The sequence below is a fragment of the Ovis aries genome, chromosome 13 (assembly GCF_016772045.2).
Source record: "Ovis aries strain OAR_USU_Benz2616 breed Rambouillet chromosome 13, ARS-UI_Ramb_v3.0, whole genome shotgun sequence".
NCBI classification, from domain to species: Eukaryota; Metazoa; Chordata; class Mammalia; order Artiodactyla; family Bovidae; genus Ovis; species Ovis aries.
In genome coordinates this window covers 51,698,032-51,723,173 of record NC_056066.1, presented here as the reverse complement: position 1 = coordinate 51,723,173, position 25,142 = coordinate 51,698,032, and the positions used below count along the sequence as shown (strand labels likewise).

At 49.1% G+C, this 25,142-nt stretch overlaps 2 protein-coding genes across 7 annotated transcripts in view; one reads left to right on the top strand and one right to left on the bottom strand.

The window, feature by feature from the left end:
- Window positions 1-466: 466 nt before the first annotated feature.
- On the bottom strand, window positions 467-10,740 carry DDRGK1 (DDRGK domain containing 1). 2 transcript variants are annotated; one of them, XM_004014372.5, is made up of 9 exons: window positions 10,589-10,740; window positions 9,182-9,382; window positions 8,258-8,370; window positions 7,936-8,037; window positions 4,545-4,667; window positions 4,198-4,236; window positions 1,660-1,716; window positions 1,073-1,121; window positions 467-759 (listed from the first exon to the last, which is right to left on the bottom strand). In XM_004014372.5, the coding sequence occupies exons 1-9, from the start codon at window positions 10,677-10,679 to the stop codon at window positions 593-595; spliced, it is 942 nt and encodes a 313-aa protein (XP_004014421.1). In that variant the 5' UTR covers window positions 10,680-10,740; the 3' UTR covers window positions 467-592. The 2 variants fall into 2 exon arrangements, with proteins under 2 accessions (XP_004014421.1, XP_060253622.1); XM_060397639.1 differs by having other exon boundaries at window positions 467-1,716.
- Window positions 10,741-13,393: 2,653 nt separating this feature from the next.
- Window positions 13,394-25,142, top strand: part of ITPA (inosine triphosphatase) — a 30,153-nt gene continuing 18,404 nt past the window's right edge. For 2 of the 5 annotated variants that reach the window (XM_042229800.2, XM_004014369.6), the window contains exons 1-7: window positions 13,394-13,501; window positions 18,429-18,486; window positions 18,574-18,638; window positions 19,209-19,282; window positions 20,378-20,409; window positions 20,950-21,065; window positions 24,662-24,738. In XM_042229800.2, the coding sequence (XP_042085734.1) occupies window positions 13,436-13,501; window positions 18,429-18,486; window positions 18,574-18,638; window positions 19,209-19,282; window positions 20,378-20,409; window positions 20,950-21,065; window positions 24,662-24,738 (488 nt within the window). In that variant the 5' untranslated portion in view covers window positions 13,394-13,435. Of the gene's footprint in view, window positions 13,502-18,428; window positions 18,487-18,573; window positions 18,639-19,208; window positions 19,283-20,285; window positions 20,410-20,949; window positions 21,066-23,157; window positions 23,227-24,661; window positions 24,739-25,142 lie in introns of those variants that run through there. The other 3 variants (XM_042229799.2, XM_042229798.2, XM_060397633.1) reach the window with 2 other exon arrangements.

The following is a 25,142-nucleotide window of genomic DNA, read 5'->3' as shown; positions in this document are numbered from 1 at the left end:
CAGCTCAAGTAGGTCTTCCCTTCTTTCTCCCTGCCCCACAAGCAGCTGGCCCAGCCTCTCTCCTCCCTGACCTCCCTTCCCTCCCTCTTAAGGCTGATGTTTTCTAGGACTCTTATCTGTGGCACCTCTCATTAACTCTTCTTCATAAGAGCTCTCATGGTGAGAACTCCTTCCTCAATTCGGGGAGATGTGGCCCAAGAGGAATCTCTCTATGGCTCTGGTAAGGTAGGGGGGTGGAGAGTAAGAACGCATCCAGACCTTGGGGACTGGGCTTGCAGAGCACAAAGGAACAGAGTAAATGATCAGGTTTTTTTGAACGCATGCATTCATAACAATGGAACTTGCATCTGTTTCCAAAGGACCCCACCCCCACCCCCAAGATAAATTCCAAAATGAGATTTTCACCAGCTCATCTGGCACCCCAGGCCAGGCCTTCTGCCACACCAAGCCACACCAAGCTCACAAGTACTTATTGGGCCTTTAATCTGTAACTGCCTGGCCACACTCCATCTGCCCCAAGATGGTGAGAAGGAACAAAGATGTATGGCCAGGTAGGCCATGCCAGCTCTCAGTCCAACAGGGAAGGCCTAGGTCAGGCTGGGGCCTGAGCAGGGGTCTCCCGGCCCCAGGCGATGAGGGAGTTGCTGGCCTGGGCAAGCTCAGTGATGGATACCCGGCCCCGCTGTCGGATGAAGTTAGCCACCGCAGCCAGTTCCTCCGGGGTTATGTAGATGAACTTGCCCCGGTCGTCAATAACACCTGTGGGGACATGCAGGTTGTGGTGCTGAGCCCTCCCCACATGCTCAGCGACCCACCCACTCCTCCTGTCTGCCTGCTTGGCCTTTCCCAGCTGTATCCAACTTTGGCGAGTCACATCAGGCTTCCTTGCTTGTCCTGTCACCCAAAGCCATCACCAGACCTTGGGATCCTCCTCATTAAACTGCATCCTCCTTCTCAGGGCCCCTCCTTGTACCCTGCTCCCCCACCCGGGGTGCTCATCCTAGCCTTGCAGCCCCACACGGCTAGACGCTCCCCAAGGCCAAGGCCTGCAGTGACACTGTCCTCCTCTCACCTGTAAGAGTCCCCTCAGCCAGCAGGTCCTGGATGCGATTTATGGTGTCCTATGAGGAGAACAGTTCTCAGAGTAGGGACAGGCGCTGCCGCCCCCAGAAGAGGCACCTACAACCTTCCTCCCACCTCAACTAAACCTCTCCTCTCCTTCTCATGGGCACCCTGCAATGTGACTCCACGTGTCTCCTTTGGAGGGCCCTAGAGGGATGGGGCTCTGGTCCTGGGGTCTGGCAGGATCCCCCCACCCCCTACCCCAAAAGAGGCTCCCTTCCAACCAGAAGAGAAGTGGTGACATTTGGCTGAGGAGGCTGGTATGGCCTGTTGTAGGACAGCTGTCTAGGTAATTGGATTTGGGCTGCTGGAGTGATGGGGTTCAGACCTTTTTCTTTTTTTCTCCCTGACTGCTTTCCAACTAGTTATAAAGGCAGGATGCCTGGGGTGACAAGAGATTCCTACAGTATACTCACTCTTGGTTGGGGGTAGGGGGGAAGGGGCATTGAGACTCTTCATCTTTAGGGGAGGCCTGTTCTGACAGCCACACATATTCCATGGCTGCACTCCACATACAGGCCACCTTGCAGGGCTTACCTGAGTACGTAGGCCCACCTGGGAAGCCAGGTCTTCCAAGAGCACGACCTTGGACTGCTACAAACAAAGGGAGGAGAAGGTGCAAGGCTGAGCTTGGGCAAATCCTTTTCAGCACTGGAACCCTCTGAAGTTGGTTCTGATCTGCTCTGCTCTGGGTGGCTAGACACACATTGTGCAGATCCTACGGGAGAGCCTTGTTCCCCTCACACACTACTCACATACTCTCCCAATCACCCATATAGAGACATACACATTCATGAACTCTCCTGTTCCCCTGCTTGTGGACCACCCTGAGACAGAAACACACCTGGAGAACCAAGCACAGCTGCCAGCTTCTCCTCTGCAACCAGAGGTGTCTTTCTAATATCTTGGACAGGTTGGAAGAGGAAACGCCACAGAGATGAAGGGGAGGAATGACAATCACCAAAAGCTATTTAAAAAAACCTTTTCTGGGACTTGTGTTTGCTGAGAACTTGCCAGGACCAGGCACTGAGAAGGTGTGGGAGAAGCAATGTTGAACAGGACATGGCCCACAGCCCTGCCAAGGAGAAGGTGAGAATGGGGAGAACAGAGCAGATAAATAGCCCCAATAAGCCAGGACCTAGGCAGCTAGTCTTGCCTCACCTTTGCTCACTGTTCCCTAGCCCGAATATCACGACAACACTGACATGCCCATACTTCCTGTCACCATCCTCTTCACACTGTAGGAGCCCTCAAGATAACTGTCAGTAACACCAGCCAGTTTCACACACAGCCATGTGCCCACAAGCTTCCCTCACACCCTCAGAAGAAACTTTAGTTCCCAAGGGGTGCAGCTGAGGGTCCACTGCTGGGCTCTACCTGCATCTGCCCCGTTTCCCTCAAAACAAAGAGCACATGACTTGTGAGAAGGCAATCTTCTGCATTTCTGTGAATCTTCCACAGCAAATGAGCTGGGGGAGGACTGACATGGTGACACCTCCCCAGCTGCAGATGGCGTGAGACTGTTCGAAATGCCAAACTGAATATGTAAGCAGGGAGGCAAGTGAATGGCAGTTGGGCCACGGTGTAGGCAAGTACCAGGTGACCTGGCCAGCTGGCCTTTACCTACAAAGCAGAGTGGGTGCTGGGCTCCCAGCAACAGCTCAGAGTGGGATTATGGAGTCACCCCAAGTGGTCCCTGAAAACCTGAGGGGTTGTTGGTGCTAAAAGTATGTCTGGAAAAACTAATCAATCAACCAACCCAACCCAATCAGAAGGGAGAGTGGACCGACAATATCAAACTACAGCTGAGCCTCATGTAACTGCTGCACACAGAAATGTCCCTCTAGTTCTGAAACCCTAGGATGAAAGGGCCCATCTCCTTAAGCCAAGAGGAAGGTGGTTAGGTTGAGTTTTGAAAGTTCTCCTTTTCCCTACAACAGGAGCTCTGGGACAATCAGCTAGCATAAGCTGGAGAAACTTTTACTGAACTCCAAAAGAGCTTGGAAAACACCAGAAAATGGCCCCTTCAGAGAGCTGCTGAGAGCAAGGATGGGAACTGCCCTGGGGGTTCTCAGGTCTCTGCCTTGTGGAGGCGGGGACTGAAGTTGATGCAGGAGGGCTTCCTGGAAGAGAGACTCTGGGCTGTGTTGCTGCCCACTGAGTGGGTGGGGACAGTGAGCTCCAAATAGCAGCAGGAGAGTGTAACATATCCTGCCCAGGGTTGCAGCCCTCAATCAAGTGTGCCAGGGTGGAAAATGGACTCTATGAGAAAGGAATGGTCATAGTCTGAGGGAGCCTTCTCCCTCTCAGGAACCCCCAGCCCCTAGGCTGTGAGCCTAGCCCCTTGCAGCTAGGAGGTGTCTAAACCCTGCTCTCTTCTGGGAGAGATGGGGGGGATTATGCAAGCCTTGGCTCCTTGGCACCCCTAGTACCACCCCCACCACCGCCTCCGCTCCCTCTGTACTCCTTCCCTCAGCCGCCTCTGCACCCCTGAGCTGCACTTGAAAACCTCTCCCCTCATCGCATCCTTTGTGGGAGAGAAGTTGCTTAGCAGCAAAGCAGAGCAGGACACACTTATGCAACCGGAGCGGTATTCAGGAGGCCCGCACTGCAGCTGCAGACAGAAGGGGGCACACCTGCTACCCTGCCCTAGATTCCGAAGGAAACATCCTCCAGGATCCCGCGGAAGACCCGAGTTCCTTGTCAGGAACACGTGGCAGGGGATGTGGCTTCTCCTCAGCATGACACAACTGGTAGAAAACACATGTGAAGAAACTTGAAAACACAATGACTCACTCAGCGTGGGGTCTGAAGAGCAGGGAAACTGTCAAACCCCAAGCATGAGGAAGCGCTCGTACCTCCCACACAGATCAGGTCCTTCCCCACCTGTGGGGTCAGAGGAGAAGGGGCTTTCCTGGCCAGGACCCTAGCAGGCCCACCTGCCCACTCCTGCACAAGCTTGAGTGACATGTGTGCAGACCCCGCTTGGGCCTACCCCTCCAGGCCCTGAAGATGAACCCAACATACATACAAGCAGCAGCAGCTGACACCCAGGTTCTGCTCTGCATTTCTTACCTTAATGTAGTTGATGAATTCGGCCAGGAAGCTATGGGACTAGAGAAGCAGAGAAATCAAGATGAGAGTCCCCCTGGCAGGGGCCACAAGGGTCTATGCCTACCCACCTGCCCAGCTGAGTGCCTGTCCAACCACCTAGGCGAGCAGCAGAGCCTCCTTCGGGGAGGGGATCGAGGCACCACCTCTCCCAAAGACAAGGTCTCAGCCACTAGAGCCTGCTGATTCTGATGCCCACCCGCCTCTCACTGGATGGCCAGGGAAGCAGCCGAGGAGCCACGGGGTGTCTGAGATGGGGGTGTCCTGCCTTTCTGGGCTCAGGGAACGTTTCCCAGGGGTGGTGGACCCACCTGCTCCTCAGTCATGGTCTCGCCCACACCCTCCTCCTCCACCACGAAGGTCTCCTTCAGTTTCAGATACTCTTCATGCTCCCGCTGGGCCTGTTCCTCCTGGGCCTTCCTCTCCTCCTCTTCCTGTGGACACAGAGGAGGCAAGAGTCAGATAGAGTGGCCACCCTACTCTGTTTTGGTCTTTGCTGCTCTCAGAGGCCAGAGACAGAGCTCAGGGACAGAGCTCCTTCAAGACCTTGATCCCTCTGGCCCCTAAGCTAAACAGCACGATCCCTCTTCTCAATCAGTTCTATCACCTCCCAGATACTGCTCAGCATCCCTCTCCCTGAAAATCCTGCCATGAACGCCCTATAATATCCTCCAGCCACCCCCTCCCACATCCTGCCCTGTCATGTCCAAGCTTTGTGAACAAAACTCAGGTTCCATTTCCCATCAATCAACCATCCCTCTAGCCCACTCCAATCTGGCTTCTGCACACTCAGCTCCACCAAAATAAGTCCTGCTATGGCCTCACCCATGTCCTCTACCCACCAAAGCCAAGGGACAACCATCAGGCCTCATACCCTGGTCCTCTCAGTGGCCTCGGGCAGAGCCTACCATCTCCTCTTCCATCCCTCAGCTTTCAGACCCTACCCTCTCCTGGATTTCCCCGTTTTTTGGGTCATTCTTCCCACCTCCTCCATCACTCAGCCAGTCCCTTCTCTCTCCTCCACACACTGGGCTACCTCACTATGCCCACAGCATCAATTATGCCCTAATGGAAAACGAATGAAATCCCAATAATGTGTTAAATTCACTTAATAATGTATTATTACTAGTATAAAAATATACCACAGTAAAGTATGATGTTAATAGTAAGGGTATCTGAGTGGCAGTGATTGGTGCTGTTGTATCCCTACACAAATTGCTCTCCCCAAACACACGACTGCCCACATGGCACACCCACTGGGCTATCTCACAGGCACCTCAAATTGATGATGTCCCAGACAGACCCTGTGATCTACTCCCCACACATCTGGTACTCCTCCTGAACCCTTGGCTTAGCGAATCTTACAGCTATCTGGCCAGCTGCCCTGGTCAGAAATGAGGCTCCATCTACCACTTCTTTCTTTAACTTCTGGAAAACTGCTTGATCCATCCACCACCACCTAGTGCAACAGTGTTGCCCCAAACCAATCCATTTTCCAGAATTTTCAGAAAGATCTATCTTAAAGATCTATCTTTATCTTCATAGATTTTATCTATGAAGATAAAGCTGTGACATGGAATACACAGGATGAGCCTGGAACATTTTTCAGAGTCAAAGTAAGAAAGTACTCAAAGAAGAAAAACAATAAGGGTATGTCAAAGGTAAACAGGGGCCAACTAAAAGCACTCCCAGCAGCCAAAGCTAGAACAATCTAAGCAAAAGAGTAAATAAGATAGCATTGGATGGGACTTCACTGGTAGTCAGGTGGTTAGGACTCTGCATTTTCACTGCTGAAGGCCTGGGTTCAGTCCCTGATTGAGAAACTAAGATTCCACAAGCCATGTGGCACGGCCAAAAAAAAGATAGCACTTGGATTATAACACAAAGTGTAAAATAGATATTCCTAAATCCATGTATACAAATAAACAATTGAGTAAATAAAGAAAAGATAAATCTGTACAAATGAATTTCAAATATTTCATGTACATACTCTCCTCTTAAGTAGATGGAGCATAATTCCCTACTTCTTAAGTGTGGGCTGTGCAGTAGCTTGTTTCCAAGAAACCATAGAAGTGGAGAAAATCTGGCAAACATAATCTTGGTCAGGTGATCAAGGTTAACATACAAGTGATAAGCCAAGTTGATAACATGAAACCTTGATATGTTGCATTGAGGATGGCACTCTACCTCTGGTCTTCCTCCCAGAAATCCATAACCCCCATTCTAACTTTGACAGTAACATAAGCCAAATGCAAATAGAGGGACATTTTACAAAACACTTTCCCAACAGTTCTCAAAACTGTCAAGGTCATCAAAAGCAAGGAAAGTCTGAGAAACTACCACAACTCAGAGGAACCTAAGGAGACATGACAACTAAGTGTAACGTGGTATCCTGGATGGGACCCTGGAAAAGAAAAAGGATACTTGGGGAAAACTAATGAAATCCCGATAATGTGTCAAATTCACTTAATAATGAATTATTATTAGTTGTAAGAAATATACCACAGTAAGGTGTAAGGTATGATGTTGATAGTAAGGGAATTGGGGTGTAGGGGAGAAGAGCCCCAGAATGCACTTTAGGTGCATTATTAGAATCAATATTCAGAAAGGTAAACCCTGAGGCCGGGAAAGATTGAAGACAAAAGGAGAAGGTGGCGGCAGAGAATGAGATGGTTAGATACCATCACTGATTCAGTGGACATGAATTTGAGCAAACTGTGGGAGACAGTGGAGGACAGAGGAACCTGGCATGCTGCACTCCACAGGATCGCAGAGGTGGACATGACTTAGTGACTGAAATCTTCTGCTGTGTTCCAGCCCATTTGTCACAGCATCCAGAGCCAGGCTTTCCGGACATCCAGTGTCCCTGAATAACAAGGCCAATCAGAGGCCAAAGGTACCAGTCTATGGGGTCTTCCCAGCTGGGCAGCCCAGGCTCTTACTCTATATACCCCACAACTTTATGGTGGTGCCCTTCCTGGGCACCTGATTCTCAAAAGGAAGGAAGCACCTGGCAAACAAAGGCTGATTCACCACCCTTACTGCAGTGGTCTCCATTCTCCAAGCATCTTCTCTATGCCAGGCCCAGAACAGAACCTGCTATAGATATGATCCACCATCTCTTACAATGTTCTTTAGTGGCCCAAAGGGCCTCAGGATTCAGAGTCCCCCCACCCCACCTCACCTCTCTGATCCCTTTCCTTCTTCCTTACCCTGCTTTAGCCACTCTGTCTCAACGTTCTTCAAATGCTTCAGGTGTGTTCAATAAATTACATGCACAAAATTTCGGTTTCAGGCTTATTTTTCAGCAGCAGCTTTAGAGAAGCTGTGCCCAGAACACAGGAACAAATAAATCAGGGGCCTGTACCTGGCTCACGGCCCCTCTCCTAGGCTGCAGGTGTAGGGAAGCGGCGTGGGAAGCAAGAGGGCTTCCCAGGTGGCGCTAGTGCTAAAGAATTCACCTGCTAATGCGCAAGAGATGTGGGTCTGATCGGGAAGATTCCTTGGAGTAAGAAATGGCAACCTGCTCCAGTATTCTTTCCCAGAAAATTCCGTGGACAGAGGAGCCTGATGGCCTACAGACCATGGGGTTACAAAGACTTGGACACCACTGAGCGTGCGTGGGCATGCACACGCACATACACACACGAAGCAAGGCTGCCCAGGCAGCAGACAGAAGTCAGCATCTGGGGCCTGGCTCACCTTCTGCTCCTCCTCCAGGCGAAGCCGTTCCTCCTCCTTCTTCCACTCTGCTTCACGCTGGGACTCAAGGCGTTTCCGTTCCTCACGCTCAGCCTCCTCTGCCTGGAGAAAGGCTTTCATAGTTGGCACATCTCCACCTCCTGTCAGAGCCTGCCCACTTCCCAAACAGGCCAGGTCAGGCCAAAGACCATGGTTACAGGAGACGGAGTCAGGTAAGCATCAAACACCCACCCAGAATGAGGGGAAGGTCTGCTACATAGGATACATGGAAGGCAGGGCCCTTTCCCACCTCTCAGAGCTGCACCCCATCCCTCCTGCTTGCCTCACGCTGGGCTTTTCGTGCTTGTTTCTCCTCCAGCTTCCGTAGTTTCTTGGCTCCAATTTTCCCTGACAAGTGAGTTTCCACTGGCTTCTCTATGTCTTCTTCCTCTTGGGCTGAGTATGGTCAGAGAAAGACACGTCAGGTCCTGGCCACAGAAGATGGATGATATTCACCTTATCTCTTGTTGCTCTCCTCAAGGGGGATTTCCTTTCTCACTTGCAAATGCCACTAGCCCAGCTCTCCTTTTAACACCTCTGCCATGCAGAAATGTGTGTGTGTTAGGTTTGGGAGAGGGGTGAGGGAACCATGGGGCAAGAATACAGATGATAACATTAGACGCTACATAGCCATAAAGAGGGTACTTGAGTCCTTGAGTGAAGCCCTCAGAGAATGAGTGTGCCTGACAAGGAAGAGTGCTGGGATAGAAGGAGTGGACTGAAGAATTCTCTAGGTTATTCTAAAGATTCCTGCCCTCCTGTTTGGACACTGAGAGCCAAAATGAGGGAAGAAGGGGTTGGCCCAATGGAATAGGGATCAGGGTCCAGAGCTGCTAGTCCCCAGGCAACAAAGGATGGGTCCTAAGTCTCCCCTAGGGGCTTCCCTGGTAGCTCAGTGGTAAAGAATCCACCTGCCAATGCAGAGACGTGGGTTCGGTCTCTGGGTCGGGAAGATCCCCTGGAGGAGGAAATGGTAACCCACTCCAGTATTCTTGCCTGGGAAATCCCAGGACAGTGGACTCCATTGAGTCACAAAAGAGTCAGACACAACTTAGCAACTAAACAACAACAAAGTGTCTCCTATGATCCAATGATTCCCAGACATTCCTCCCACACTATGGCTTCACACCACATTCTTTTGCCCAGCTTTGGGGTCACCTCACCTTCTAACCCAGGCCCCTTCTCCACCAGGCTGGGCCCCTCTCACCTTGGATGATGGGCTCCTCCTCATTCTCATCGGCCCAGGCCACTCGCTGGGCTCGACGCTGGGCCTGCAAGCGGCTGCCCAGGTCTCTCCGGCGCCGGGGCCTGCCTGTAGCTCTCTGCTCCTCGGGCTCTAGGGGCTGAGGCCGAGTCACTCGGCCTGCTACTGCTGGTACCTCTTCATTGTGCAAAGGCTCTTGGACAGCTGTAGGGAAGTGAAGCACCATGATTCTCTCTAGCAGTCCAACTCACCTCTTGGCAGGGGGAACAGCATCCTGGAAGCCTCACCATCCTCTGCTCAACTTCCTCCAAGCTCCTGCTGCCACAACAAAGTCCTAATTTCTCAGCGTGACTGTGGAGTCTTTCATAACCCAAACCCTGACCTTGGTCCAATGCAGCAAGAGCACTTCTTTCCTCCCACCTCTGTTGATACCTTTCTTTCCTCTTAAGGCCCCATGTTTTCAGCTGACCCATCAGGAGACTACCACCCTGCAAAATGGAGCTGTTCTACCTCTTCCAGAAGCCCACCTTGACCTCTCCAGGCCTCATCTGAATGAATGCCCACAGCAGGACTGTATTAATCTTTTGCCTAACACCACCTGCCACGGTTTTATCTGGAACTCCAATCAGAGAGCAGACCCAACGGGGAAGTCTCTCCTCCCAGGAAGACTTGTCGGCTATTTGCCTTACCTCAGCCTCTCTGTCCCCTGCCCCTGGCAGATGCTGCGAAAAGCTTGTGGGCCCAAGGAAGGGGAGGGACATATACACAAACTCTTATGCCGATAAAGAAATGATGGGGAGGGGGCCAGGGTGGAGGATGACAGGTGTATCTGTTACGTGCCCTGGGCAGCTGACACGGTCTTCCCGGCGGGGTGCAAAACAAGGAGGGTGCGTTAACACATGGGTGAACGTTCTTGAGGGGTAAGGAGAGAGCTTCCTGGAGTCACCTCATACTCTTTTCTGCTCGCAGGTAGGTAGAAAACACTTAGTGGCCCCCTTCTCATCAGCTGCTCTGGAGCCGGCCTGGCAGGGATGGGAAACCTCTGTAGATCCCTCAACGGACGCAGGGGGGGCTGCCCGGCTGAAGGATGGTAGTGTCTGCCAAGGGCTGGCCCTCAGGGAGGAGGAGATGAGGAGATGAGAGGCACGCTCTCTTTGGGGGCCAGGAAAAAGGTGTAGGGACCCTGCCACTCGGTCCGCGAGCTGACATCTGCACTGCGGCGCCCTGATGGTCGCCGCTTTGCGCACGCATGCACAGGCGTGCGGCCTGCGGGAGCCGGAAGGCGCGGAGATCTGGTCAGCGGCGCCTGGCAAGTCCGCGCATGCGCATAAGCCGCGGCTCCAAGGCCTACAGAGGCTGAGATAAGAGGACGCGCGGCCCCAGCGGCCCTGGCGCGGCGGCATCTCCTACCTGCTGCCGCCCGACCCCGGCTGCGAGTCAGGAACAGAATAAGCCCGACAAGCAGGGCCGCCACCACCAAGTACACCACGGGGGACACCATGACGTTGACTTCCAGGTGGAACCTGCGCGTTCACCCTGAAACCCGGGATCTCCCAGGCCCCGCCCAACGCCCATCTGGCCCCTCCTATTTCCTATCTAGACCCCGCCCACCTCTCGGCCCCGCCCTGGCCTCACTAAATGGAGAGACCCTAATTTTTTTTCTTAATCAATCTGCTGTACAGCACATTGACTCAGTCATGTGTGTGTGTGTATATATGTATACTTTCTGTTTTAGGAGTTTTTTTTTCTGGTTTGGCTCACAGCTCTTGGGATTTTCAGTTCCCAGACTAAGGATTGAACCAATGTCTATTTTCAAAACAGTAAACAATACCAGAGGGACTTCCTCAGTGGGTAAGAGGGGGCACTTCCAATGCAAGGGGTCAGGGTTCAATCCTTGGTCAGGGAACTAGTGCCCACTTCCCACAACGAAAGATCCCATATGCCACAACTGAAACTAAGACCTGGTGCAGCCAAATAAAAATAAATGTTTAAAAAAAGCATGCGTGCAACCATTCAAATACTAAAAAAATAAATAAAAGGAACTATTTCAGAGGTAGAATTAATAGGACCTGATAATCTCCTTTGAAGGCAAGAATTGTCCTTTTTCACTTAACTTAGTTTCCTCCACAATGAGGGAAGTGCAGTTCCAAAGAGATTATTCCATCATAATCCTAGCTAAAGAAATAAAAATTCACATTTTAATTCTAGCAAAGTCTATTTAAGGAGTAATGCAATCCCTTTCATTTCTGTTCAGAACAACAAAGAACCTATTTATATGTTGGATCATCAGTTAGGTAAAGCAATCACTATGTCTCTGTTTTGTCTTCTTGTTGCCTAAGAAGATTTCTGTCACTTGCAACCAGGGATCCTGATTAAAGATCACACATACACAAACTTCTTCATACAGTTTTTGATATTCACATATCTCCTCCCTCCTCACCAAGTTCTTGGGCTCAGAGACCTTCAGGTTGATTGACTGCTTGATTGGTTTGCAGGATCTTAGTTCCCATATCCTCAACAATGAAAGCAGAGTCTGGGGGTTGGTGATGGATGGGGAGGCCTGGCGTGCTGCGATTCATGGGGTCGCAGAGTTGGACACGACTGAGCGACTGAACTGAACTGAACTGAACCACTAGACCACCAGGGAATTCCCCCAAGGCCATCAGATTTAGAGTGAGGTCTAGCTCACTCTAAGAGTGAAAACCCACTTCCAGTACTCCCACATCTTGCTGAGGAGCCCTCAACCAACCTAGGTGGTTCTCTCAGCCTCCAGGGCTCTGACTGTCTTTGTGCTGACCATACCAACCATACCATGTGGTTCTTGTCTGTGGTACACCAGGTGCCTATACTCAGGTGGTACAGTATAGGTGCTTATACTTTCCCTGGAAAGCTCTTTCTAGCCTGTCAGGAGGTCAGCTTTGCTGAGGTGAACCTCTTTTGTGAACCATCTTCACATGCCTGAAGATTCACCATGACTTCATGAGAAAGACACATGACCTAGACCAAGGGCACCACTTCCTGATCTAACCCACTACTTCCTATGTCAACTCCAAAGAGATTGGAAAATCACCCAGTAGGAAGGGATCATATGGTAGAATGGGAAATTCCAGGACCTGTGTTAGGACACAGTAATGCCTTTTGGCCTGTGCAATATTCCCACTATGGCAGTCATTGAGCAAAGGGTTTAAATATATATGTTCTCCAAGGACAAATTCTGGCGTGTAAAAAAAAAAATCTGATAATCGAGATGATCAGATGTCTTTAACAATAAACAGAATAGTTCATCCAAGTATTTCCAGCTCTTCAGACTTCCCATGATGCTCCTGACAGGAGCTGCCTCACCAGAAGTAGAGCTGGCCCTGAATCTGCCCCATGAAGGAGAGACACGGCCCAGTGTGAGTGTCAGTAGTGGGTCAAGGCCTATCGCAAGGCGGGTCTTCTGGGCCACTTCCTACTCTTTGCTGTGTTGGGGATGAAAAGAATTGGCTGAGAAGGAAAGACGGATTTAAGGGACTGGAGGGATGTTGTAATAAAGGAGTTTAAATACTGAAGTTCCAAGTCTGGGACATGGGTGAAAAGACGGAGCTAGATTAAGGCTATGCAAAGTTTAAAATCACAGTCAGGTAGTTCAGAGCTGGCAGGCAAGGCGGAGCTAATGAAGCCGGGCTGAAGATGAGGTCAGGATAAAGACCCAGGTTTGAGAGCCCTTGTCCTGAAGGAAACAGTTCTGAGAGACAGCTTTAGAGGTGCCGGCAGTGAAGGCGAATCGTCCAGAGCCTAGGCAGTTCATCACAGGCCTCGAGGTAGGCACGAAGGGTTTCTTTGCTTCCTCGGTGCCCCTGTCCCAGAGATGGGTGAAAACAGGAGTGGGGCAGGTGGTTAGAAATAGTCTCTTCTGGCTTTGGCGGGAGGGGCTAGTCAACCTCCAGTGTCCGTTAGGCCCGAGCAATTCCGATAAGGGAGGGCAAGCCCTTCTCCTCCCTTCTAGCCCTCGGGGGCCCCAGGCTGCTCATCCAGAAAAGGGGGTCTGAGCAAGGATTCTGGATGCCCAGAGAGACGTTCCTGCCCAAAGGTGCCCAGGCTGTGACTGTTGCCACCGTCGCCGCCGCAGCCCTGGCCACGCAACACAAACCACAGGATGCCTTCCTGGGACCACAGGTCGTAAACCGCATTATCCCCTTCCGCCGGTAGTCGGAAGTGCCTGCGACTCGGAGCAGAAGGACTTCCGGTGGCCCTGCCGGGTAGCTGGGGATCACCATGGCGGCCTCCTTGGCCGGGAAGAAGATCGTGTTTGTTACAGGGAACGCCAAAAAGCTGGAGGAGGTGACGGGAGGGTGGCGGAGGCCGACTAGGAGGCGGTGAAAGGGTAGTGTGTGGCAAGGCTGGCTGGGGAGAAGGCGGAAGAGGCTTCCAGGCGGAGCGAAGCAAGCGGGTGGAGCAGCGGACGCGGAACGGAGTCGGACGGGGAGGGATCGGTGGGATCTGTAAGGGGGTAGTGCCGCGCGGAGTGGGACCCGAACGTTTGCGGAGTGGGGGCGACCCGGGGTTGTGCTCAATAAAATAAGGGCTTTAACAAATCCCGGCACAGGACTTGTGAGCTGAGGGGCTTCGGGAGCTAAGTGCTGAAGTCCTTAGCACTTGTCCCAAAGGTTATCTCTTAAGCTGGTTCCCAAACCAGGACTCCGACACCCCTCTGGAGTTGATTCAAGCACCGCTTCTGGCCTGGGGTTGTCAGGAACGGGACAGGGTGTGGAGCCAGGCATCCAAGCCGAGCCGTTCACGCCCCCCTACAGTCCAGAAGTGTCCTCAGTCTCCCAGCCTCTTTGTGCCATCTTTGAAATGGGATAATGCAAGAGGCCTGTTTCACAGAGGAAAGGAGAGGTGTGAGCGAGGCTGTGGATCAAAGTTCTTGTCTACTGACTTTGTAGCTAGCTGTAAGGATTCTGGGGGTTGATGGAACCTCTTTGGCTGCAAATAGTAAAGAGACACAGCTTATGTAAACCGTCAGGTGACTATCTTGGGAATTCAATAGTGTGCTGTTACACAGGACTTCAGGAGTCTTTCTTAGGAGTCCCTCAAGAGGGGTTTATTTGTCCTTCTAGTTCTCTCTGGATGCTCATCGCTTTTCATTTTGAGGTCTTTCTGCATTTCCCCTCCTGGTGGAGGAGGCAGTGAGACTTCTGCCAGACATCAGCTCTGATTGGCCTTGCTTGGATCAAAGGTTTGTCCCTGCCCCATCAGCCATGGCTAGGGAGATGGGTCATGTGTGGGGAATCAGGATGACATCCACTCGATATCTGAGGCAGATCAGTGGGGTGCAGTCATTAGGGGACCCTTCATTTATCTACAGCACAAGGACTGATGGCACGTCTGTGCCATTTCAGAGTGGACTTCTCAGAAGGGCTGAGAAAAGGTTTGGGATCCTGAGGCCAGACCAGTCAGACAGGCAGTGCCACCCTGAACAGAGCGCCATGCAAGATGGTGGCTGCCAGCTCCCAAGCCCATCTGTACTTATGGTTGAGAATGTGGACCTCCCACATTTAAAGAGGCAGGAGGGAATTCCCTGAGGGTCCAGTGGCTAGGATTCAAGCTCTCACTGCTGGGATTCTGGTTAGATCTCTGGTGGGGTGACTGAGATCCCACAAGCCACATGGCATGGCCAAAAAAAAAAAAAAAAAGAACAGACTGGAGTGGCCAGAGGAGGCTCACTGGAGAAGATGGACTTGAAGTTGGTCTAAAATAAGAGAGTTTTAACTTATTATCCCATTGGCAGAATGATGATGCCTATAGAACCTTTCTCAGGAAAATATTTTTCAGTTCAGTTTAGTCGCTCAGTCATGTCCGACTGTTTGTGACCCCATGAACTGCTGCACACCAGGCTTCCCTGTCCATCACCAACATCTGGAGTCCACCCAAACCCATGTCCATCGAGTCGATGATGCCATCCAACCATCTCATCCTCTGTCATCCCCTTCTCCTCCTGCCCCTAATCCCTCCCAGCATCAGGGTCTTTTCCAATGAGTCAGCTCTCCGCATCAGGTGGCCAAAGTATTGGAGTTTCAGCTTTAACATCAGTCCCTCCAATGAACATCCAGGCCTGATCTCCTTTAGGATGGACTGGTTAGATCTCCTTGCAGTCCAAGGGACTCTCAAGAGTCTTCAACACCACAGTTCAAAAGCATCAGTTCTTTGGTGCTCAGGTTTCTTTCTAGTCCACCTCTCACATCCATGCATGACTACTGGAAAAACCATAGCCTTGACTAGATGCACCTTTGTTGGCCAAGTAATGTCTCTGCTTTTGAATATGCTGTCTAAGTTGGTCATAACTTTGCTTCCAAGGAGTAAGCGTCTTTTAATTTCATGGCTGCAGTCGCCATCTGCAGTGATTTTGGAGCCCAGAAAAATAAAGTCAGCCACTGTTTCCACTGTTTTCCCATTTATTTGCCATGAAGCGATGGGACCAGTGATGCTATGATCATAGTTTTCTGAATGTTGAGTTTTAAGCCAGCTTTTTCACTCTTCTCTTTCACCTTTATCAAGAGCCTCTTTAGTTCCTCTTCCCTTTCTGCCATAGAGTGGTGTCATCTGCATATCTGAGGTTATTGATATTTCTCCCTGCAATCTTGATTCCAGCTTCTGCTTCCTCCATGCCAGTGTTTCTCATGATGTACTCTGCATATAAGTTAAATAAGCAGGGTGACAATATATTGCCTTGACGTACTCCTTTTCGTAATTGGGACCAGTCTGTTGTTCCGTGTCCTGTTCTAACTGTTGCTTCCTGACCTGCATATAGGTTTCTCAAGAGGCAGGTCAGGTGGTCTGGGATTCCCATCTCTCTCAGAATTTTCCACAGTTTATTGTGATCCACCTAGTCAAAGGCTTTGGCATAGTCAATAAAGCAGAAATAGATGTTTTTCTGAAACTCTTGTATTTTCGATGATCCAGCAGATGTTGGCAATTTGATCTCTGGTTCCTCTGCCTTTTCTAAAACCAGCTTGAACATCTGGAAGTTCACGGTTCACATATTGCTGAAGCCTGGCTTGGAGAATTTTGAGCATTACTTTACTAGCATGTGAGATGAGTGCAATTGTGCTGTAGTTTGAGCATTCTTTGGCATTGCCTTTTTTTGGGACTAGAATAAAAACTGACCTTTTCCAGTCCTGTGGCCACTGCTGAGTTTTCCAATTTTGTTGGCATATTGAGTGCAGCACTTTCACACCATCATCTTTTAGGGTTTGAAACAGCTCAACTGGAATTCCATCACCTCCTCTAGTTTTATTCGTAGTGATGCTTCTGAAGGCCCACCTGACTTCACATTCCAGGATTTCTGGCTCTAGGTGAGTGTGAGTGATCACATCCTCATGATTATCTGGGTGGTGAAGATCTTTTTTTTATAGTTCTTCTGTGTATTCTTGCCACCTCTTCTTAATATCTTCTGCTTCTGTTAGGTCCATACCATTTCTGTCATTTATTGAGCCCATCTTTGCACGAAATGTTCCCTTGGTATCTCTAATTTTCTTGAAAAGATCTCTAGTCTTTCCCATTCTATTGTTTTCCTCTATTTCTTTGCATTGATTGCTGAGGAAGGCTTTCTTATCTCTCCTTGCTATTCTTTGGAACTCTGCATTCAAATAGGTATATCTTTCCTTTTCTCTTCCCTTCTTTTTACAGCTATTTGTACGGCCTCCTCAGACAGCCATTTTGCTTTTTTGCATTTCTTTTTCTTGGGGATGGTCTTGATCCTGTCTCCTGTACAATGTCATGAACCTCCGTCCATAGTTCATCAGGCACTCTATCAGATCTAGTCCGTTAAATCTATTTCTCACTTCCACTGTATAGTCATAAAGGATTTGATTTAGGTCATACCTGAATGGTCTAGTGGTTTTCCCCACTTTGTTCAATTTCAGTCTGAATTTGGCAATAAGGAGTTCATGGTCTGAGCCACAGTCCGCTCCCGGTCTTGTTTTTGCTGACTGTGTAGAGCTTCTCCATCTTTGGCTGCAAAGGATATAATTAATCTGATTTTGGTGTTGACCATCTGGTGATGTCCATGTGTAGAGTCTTCTCTTGTGTTGTTGGAAGAGGGTGTTTGCTATGACCAGTGCGTTCTCTTGGCAGAACTCTATTAGCCTTTGCCCTGCTTCATTCTGTACTCCAAGGCCAAATTTGCCTGTTACTCCAGGTGTTTCTTGACTTCCTACTTTTGCATTCCAGTCCCCTATAATGAAAAGGACATCTTTTTTGGATGTTACTTCTAGGAGGTCTTGTAGGTCTTTGTAGAACCATCCAGCTTCTTCAGTGTTACTGGTTGGGGCATAGACTTGGATTACTGTGATATTGAATGGTTTGCCTTGGAAATGAACAGATACATGGGATTACCAAGGAAATCAGGGGAATTGCTGGTGGCTCAACAGTAAAGAATCCACCTGCAATACAGTAGATGTGGGTTCAATCCCTGGGTTGGGAAGATCCCCTGCAGAAAAGGGGATTTTCTGGGAAATCCCACGGACAGAGGAGTCTGGTGGGCTGCAGTCCATGGGGTTGCAAATAAACAGACATGACTTAGTGACAAAATCACCACCACAAAGGAAATCAATTCTATTGATTTCCAGTTCTCAAAATATAAATATCTGTGATCTAGTTACATATTTTTTGTTCATGCATAAAAGAATTCAATGTATCATTTTGTGTTATTATCATAATTTAAAAATAGTGAAGGTTGTAAATGGTATTTTGAGATTATCTGCTAGAACTGTAAAGGGATATGACAACATCTTTGATTTTAGTAGATTTAAATGTCATGGGAACTGCTGATGCTATATGTTTGTTTTCTATATTCACCATTGAAAGAGATGCTAAATTTCAGCTCAGGGTTAATGAAAATAGAGAGGTTTTTTTTTTTTTTTCTATCCAAGTTCTGGGTAGATCCTCCTGAATTCCAGGTAACCCCAATAGGAAAATTCCTGGCTTAAAGAATAGGTTCTGGGAGCATTGAGAAGGGAAGAGGGTGTTCTAGATGGTGGTTAGCATGAACAGAGACCTGAAGTAGGAGGGAGGGATCAGAGAATGAGAAGATGAGGGAGCTGACCTGCTGGAGTGGGACCCTGAGGGCTAGAGTTGAAGCTCGTGGACCTGACTTTGAACTTTAGGGAACTGACAGGAGAGTTACCTAATGAGAAAGGTGGGTGACAGCTTGTGCAGTAATGGGGAATCATTAAGTGCTGATATATGTTCTTTCATTTTGGAACAGGTCATTCAGATTCTAGGAGATAAATTTCCGTGCACTTTGGTGGCGCAGAAAATTGACCGTATGTCTCTGTTTAGTTTTATTTTTAAAAGATGATTCAATTTCTCTAACTCCCGTGGCCTGATTATGTGTCTGTTTCCCTCACAAGTGCCAGAGTACCAAGGAGAGCCTGATGAGATTTCCATTCGCAAGTGTCAGGAGGCAGCTCGCCAGGTGCTTGCTCCACTCGTGTCCTGTCCTTGCTCCTCTTGTCCTGGTGGCTCCTGGGGTCTGTGCCTGCTGGGGATGGGTAGAGAATACGGTGGGCACAGTTTATTATGACTTGAAAGACCTTTCCATGTCTAATCAGGCTGGAGTCAGTTACTAACTGCGTAGTATCCCCCTAAGATGACCACACGCACACACACACAATTTTCTCTTCCCATTTCTGTGGCGCATTCATTCCATCCCCTGCATTCTCCCCACACACATCCACCCTGCACTCACTCATCTCTCTGGAACTGAGAAGGAGCACCTTGTAAAGAGTCAGGCTGCTTGAGTGTAATCCCAGCTCTCCTGTCATTGTACAAGCTTTACAACCTGCCGAGGCTTTGTTGTCCCTGTCTCTAAATCAGATAAGAAGGAGATAAGAGATTAGCCCAGGGCTGTTGCCCAGGTCTGCTGCTGTAGCACATCCCAGCTAGCTGTGGGTATGGCCCTGGCCTGGGTGGCCTGAGAATTCAGAAGGGAGGTGTGGCCTGCTGGTGGGCCCGGGTCTCAGGGCTGTATGTCCTTGTGCTGCAGGTGCAGGGCCCTGTACTGGTGGAGGACACCTGTCTGTGCTTCAACGCCCTTGGAGGCCTCCCTGGCCCCTACATGTGAGTGATATCCCACCCCTTTGATTGGTTACTTGATATTGCAGGTCATTCCCTGTCTTGGTGTCAACACCAGTATGTCAGATTGTTGAGGAAGGATTAGAGATGGGGGAGAGGCATGCCTTTCTTTTGTTAAGTGTGAGAATGTGTGTAAGTGGAGATGGGCAAGGGGAACTCACCCATTGGAGAGGTAATTCTTGGGCAGGTCAGTTTCAGGAAAGAGGAAATAAGGAAGTTGAGATCTGCAGATGGATTTCCTTTCATCTGTCCAGTGTCCTGGACCCCCCTTCAGGCTTCCCAGGTGGTGCTAGTGGTAAAGAACCTCCCTGCCAATGCTGGAGACTCAAGAGATGTGAGTTCGATCCCTGGGTCAGGAAGATCCCCTGGAGAAGGAAATGGCTACCCACTCCAGGATTCTTGCCTGGAAAATTCCATGGATAGAGGAGACTGGTGGGTGACAGTCCATGAGGTCCCAAAGAGTCAGATATGACTGAGCGAGGGCACACACAGGGTACACATACCCTGGTTTGTTGGGTCTTGGTTATGTATAAAGTTGATCTGTGAACAACTTGGGGTTAACCTACGTATAACTTAAGAGTTTGCCTTCCATATCCATGGATTCAGCCATGTATTACTGTAGTATTGACTATTGAACAATATCCACATATGAGTGAACTTTGGCAGTTCAAATCATGTAGTTCAAGGGTTAACTGTATCTTTAACTTTTGGACTGTAATTTGTCTGCCAGCATAGTAGCACCCCTACACATGCTCCGTATTCTTACCAGCACTGTTTCGTGACTTAGTATTTTAGTGGGTGAGTAGGAAATGTTATCACATGCAATTTTAATTTGTATTTCCCTAATTAGCAGTGAAGTTGAGGTCTTCATTGGTTTATCGATTCTTCTGTGCATTGCCTGTTTGTCTCCATCTCCTTTTTCCTGTTGGATTATTTCCCTTCATTTTGAGTTGAGACATTCTTTATCTTTTCTCCTTGACTCTCTCAGAACTTTAATCCCTGGGGGATGCAGCCTGGAAAGAAGGTGGTAGGAACATCCATCCATTTGTGGTGTCTGTCTTACCTTTATTTCTCTTGCAGAAAGTGGTTTCTGGAGAAGTTAAAGCCTGAAGGTATTATCCCCATTTGTCTCTTTCTTTTGTTGTGTTTGGAATTAAGAAATCTGTGGGTTCTGGGGGAGGAGCTCCAGTTAGTAATCAGGAGTCTCAGGTTCTGTCCCCTTCAAGGCCTCTGTTATAATCAATGCTCATCTATAATCAACGCTCACACTTTCCCTATAAACCTAGCTCTAGGGAGCACTGAGATGTGGGAAGAGTAGATGGGGCTGGTGGTGGTGGTGAGAGCTTTGAGACTGAGGGGCAACTGGAGATTCTGGCCCTGAGAGGATTGGCCCCACCACTTGCTGTCGTTGTCAGCAGGGGGTGGAAAGGAGGACACCTTGCTTCTCCTCCTGGTCCCAATCCCACACCCTGGAATCCACAGTGGTAGAACCCTTATTCTGCATCCCCATAGCCCAGCTTCCTGGGTTATCAGCACAGGGCCTATTTGATCAAGTATATAACTCCCCTGCCCGAGCTGAGCTCCTTGGGTGGGGAGTTGGGCCTGGGGCTTGGCAGCAGAGTGTGCTGAGCCCTCATTGCACCTTCCCTCAGGTCTCCACCAACTCCTGGAGGGGTTCCAAGACAAGTCTGCCTATGCACTCTGCACGTTCGCATTCAGCACTGGGGACCCAAACGAGCCCATACGCCTCTTCAGGGGCCGGACAATGGTACGTACCCATGCTCGTTTTCCTGCATACCACCAGAGGGCGCTGTGAGCCCCCGCGGTGCCATCTGGTGGGATGGTCACACCCCTAGATACCGCAGCTCGAAATGCTGTCGGTCCTGAAACTTACGGCCCCCTGAGTCTGATGTTTGGAAACATACATGGCTCACAGCTTTCGGAGCCTGGTATACCCAGAGCTGTGCACTGTATGCTCCCCTGAGAAGCAGATGTGGGAACTGAAGATGACAACTCCTAGAGCTGCATCTGCGGTTCAGGCTTCTTCAAGCTTGAATCTCCCTATCACACTGCTGTGCAACAGCTTCCCTTGACCATCTCACAGCCTTTCCAGGTTTTTATGTTCATATAGAATCTTCCTCTCCCCCCACCTCATTCCTTTCCGAGGTGCCCTTCAGTGTCTCCTGGCTTACTGATCAGACCATAGGTTCAGCTGCTTCTCTCAGGCCAAACCACCCTCTGTTCTGGGCTTCCCGCCCCGCCCCCACCTCACCCTATTCATTCCCTCCCTATGGCAGGGTTTACCTTCAGACATATCACTTCTCTGCTTTGTCCTCTGCTCAGAATAAAATCCAGAGTCTCACTATAGCCCATATAGCCCTACACCAGTGGCTCCATCTAAGTTGTGTCTGATGCTTTTGCAACCCCATAGACTGTAGCCCGTCAGGCTCTGTCCATGGGTTTTCCCAGACAAGAATACTGGAGTGTGTTGCCATTTCCTCTTCCAGGGAATCTTCCCAACCCAGGGTTCAAACCCACATCTCCTGCATTCGCGGGCAGATTCTTTACCACTAAGCCATCAGGGAAGCCTCCCTGATGAGATGTTCAGTTCTTGTGGTAAAAAACAGGTTTCAGAAATTATCATCTTCACCATTTTTAAGTGTATAGTAGTGTACACTATTGTGCAACAGATCTCTAGAAATTTCTCATCTTGCAAAATTGAAACTATGCCCATTGAATAACAGTCCATCTTCCTCTCTTCTGGGCTTCCCTGGTGGCTCATATGGTAAAGAATCTGCCTGCAATGCAGGAGACCTGGGTTCGATCCCTGGATTGGGAAGATCCCCTGGAGAAGGGAACGGAAACCCACTCCAGTATCTTGCTTGGAGAATCCCATGGACAGAGGAGCCTAGCAGACTACAGTCCATGTGGTCGCAAAGAGCTGGACATGACTGAGTGACTTTAACTTCATTTCACTTTACTTCACTTCCTCTCTTCTCCCCAGCACCTGGTAAGCACCATACTACCCTCTGTTTCTGAGTTCAGCTACCTCAGACACATCATATAAGTGGAGTCCTGCAGTGTTTGTTTTTGTGTGATGGTCGTATTTCACTTAGCATAATGTCTTCATTTCATCCATGTTGTAGCGTGTGACAGGATCTCCTTTTTTAAGGCTGAATAATATTCCATTGTATGTATGTACCACTTTTATCTATTTACAAGCATATCTTGTTTTATTGAGCTTTGAAGATACTGTATTTACAAATTGAAAGTTTGTGGCAACCCTGCACTATCAGATGATGGCTAGCATTTTTTAGCAATAAAGTGTTTTTTAATTAAGATATTTATGTTTTTTATTTTCCCTTCATGGATCACAGCCTTGTCATGGTAAAGGGGCTTGTGTAACTCAATGAGTCTGAGTCTGGGGCCACCCAAGACAGACAGGTCATAGTGAAGAGTTCTGACAAATTGTAGTCCACTGGAGGAGGAAATGGCAATCCACTTCAGTATTCTTGCCACAAGAACCCCATGAACAGTATGAAAAGGCAAAAAGATATGATACCAGAAGATGAGCCCCCCTCAGGTCAGAAAGTATCCAATGTGCTACTGGGATGAGAAGGTTAGATAATATCTCAGGCTCAGTGGACATGAATTTGAGCAAATTCTGGAACATAGTGGAGGGCAGAGGAGCCTAGTGTGCTGCAGTCCACAGGGTCGCAAAGAGTGAGACGTGGCTTAGTGCCTGAACAACAAAAACAAGCATTGTTTTTAAGGCATAATGCTATTGCATACTTTTATATGCAGTAGGAAACCAAAACATTCATGCCACTTGGTTTATTGTGATAATTGCTTTATTACAGTGGTCTGGAACTGAACCCACAATATCTCTGAGGTTTGTCTGTATTTGTTGCTGAACACTTGAATGGCTTCCATATTTTGGCTCATAACGCTGCTGTGAACATGGGTGTGCAAATATTTCTTCAACATCCCATTTTCAGTTCTTTTGGATATATATCCACAAATGGGATGACTAGATTGTATTGCCTGGTGACATTTTAAAAGTTGGTTATAGTATCTGCTACTCTCACAGAAATGTTCGGTCAGAAATTGAAAGTTTGACCAGCCCCGGGCTCAGCTTCCTGCACTGTGACTGAGTAGCTGCTCTGCTGCTGAGTGGGCCTGATCACTACCATCGCACCATTCCCTGTGGTCTCCCCAGCTTTGGCTTTGTTGTTTTGTACTTTATTGTTTGGCAGCCCTTACTTTAAACGAGGTAGCCTTGTTTCTACTTATCCTGTTCTCACCCATGCTCTCTAAACCCCAACCACATAGTCCTTTCAGCAGGGTGTGTGCTAGGCCCTTCTCCATCTCAGAACCTTGGCACAGCTCTGTCCTCCACCTAGAATGTTCCTGCCCTAGCCCTTTATGTGGTCAGAGTGTCCCATCTTCACTCAGGCCTTCCCTGAACTCCCCAACCTGTTATCCTTGAGCCCGGCTCCCAGTTTTTACCCTTTAATGTTTTGGTAATCATTAATTTGTTTACTGATGCAGTGCTTGTTTTGCTGAAGAGATCCATTCTGTGAAGGCAAGGCTAAGGCTTTCTTGGATCCTGGTGCTGAAAACAATACCTGCCTCAATAAGGTGTTCAAAATACATTTGTCGCGTGGGTGAAGTTCAGGGTGATTCAGTAACTGGCCTCGGTCACACAGCTCCCCATTAGCAAAAACAGAATTTGCCTTTGGTCTAAAGGACTCGGAATGTATGTGGCTGATTTGCATCCCTTGTATTTTTATGTTTTGGTTTTTTTTTTTTTTTTAATTCCCAAGGTAACCTGATATCTCATGACACTGGTTCTCTTTGTAAAATTTTCCTTTTGTAATTTGCCTATTACAGCCAGTATTTATTGAGCTATTATTGAGTTGAACATTGTGCTATTTTGTTATTTGTTAGAGCCGTCTTTGTATTTTGATAAGTGTAGTAATAGTAGGAGATACAGGGTTTGTCGGCAAAGTTTAGGACCCTCAAACATCCACTTAGGGGAAAATGTTTTCTGTTAGTTTTTCAGAATTGACTCTTCTTCAGTGAGGTCAGTTTGCCAAACCTTTAGAGAGGGAGGCTGGTCCCAGGGGTATCGGTCACCTGATCAAGCATGTGGTTCCTCCCTGTCTGTGGGGAGCGAGTTCTCCTGCTCTGCATTTTTTGTGTGTTCAGCAAACATTTGCTGGCACCATGGACCCCTTGAAATAATATGAGTAACTAGGGTTTATCCAGATTCATTAACTAAACTCAGACTGGCTACTGCCCTCCTCATAGTGCATCTCCTCCATGTCCAGTGACATAGCTCTGCCCCCTTTTCTTTGGCAGGGCCGGATTGTGGTGCCCCGTGGCTGTCGGGACTTTGGCTGGGACCCCTGCTTTCAGCCTGATGGATACGAGCAGACGTAAGGAGCCCCAGTTATTTCCAGGGGTGTGGGGTTGGATGGCCTTGGTCTGGGTCGGGTCAGTGCCCCACCCAGGTGCAGGCATGCGGATATGGGCAGGGGCAGGCTCTGCGGTGCCTTTCCAGTTGAAGGCAGCTCTGCTAGGGGTGGATGCAAGGAATCTGAGTGACGCAGTCCACAGCTGGGTGTAGCTGGAAGTCCTGGGCTCTCGGGCTCATCTCAGCACAGAGCAGCTGTGCAGCTTCCCCTCTCTGACTTGGGCTTGTCAGCTTTGTGATGGATGGATGATTATCTGATCCTCATCTAGTTTGGAAAAATGTTAACAGCTGGGTACCACATTAACGTGTGCGCCCCCCCCGCCACACACACACACAGTGCCAGGTGTTCTTGGTATTTCATGCTGC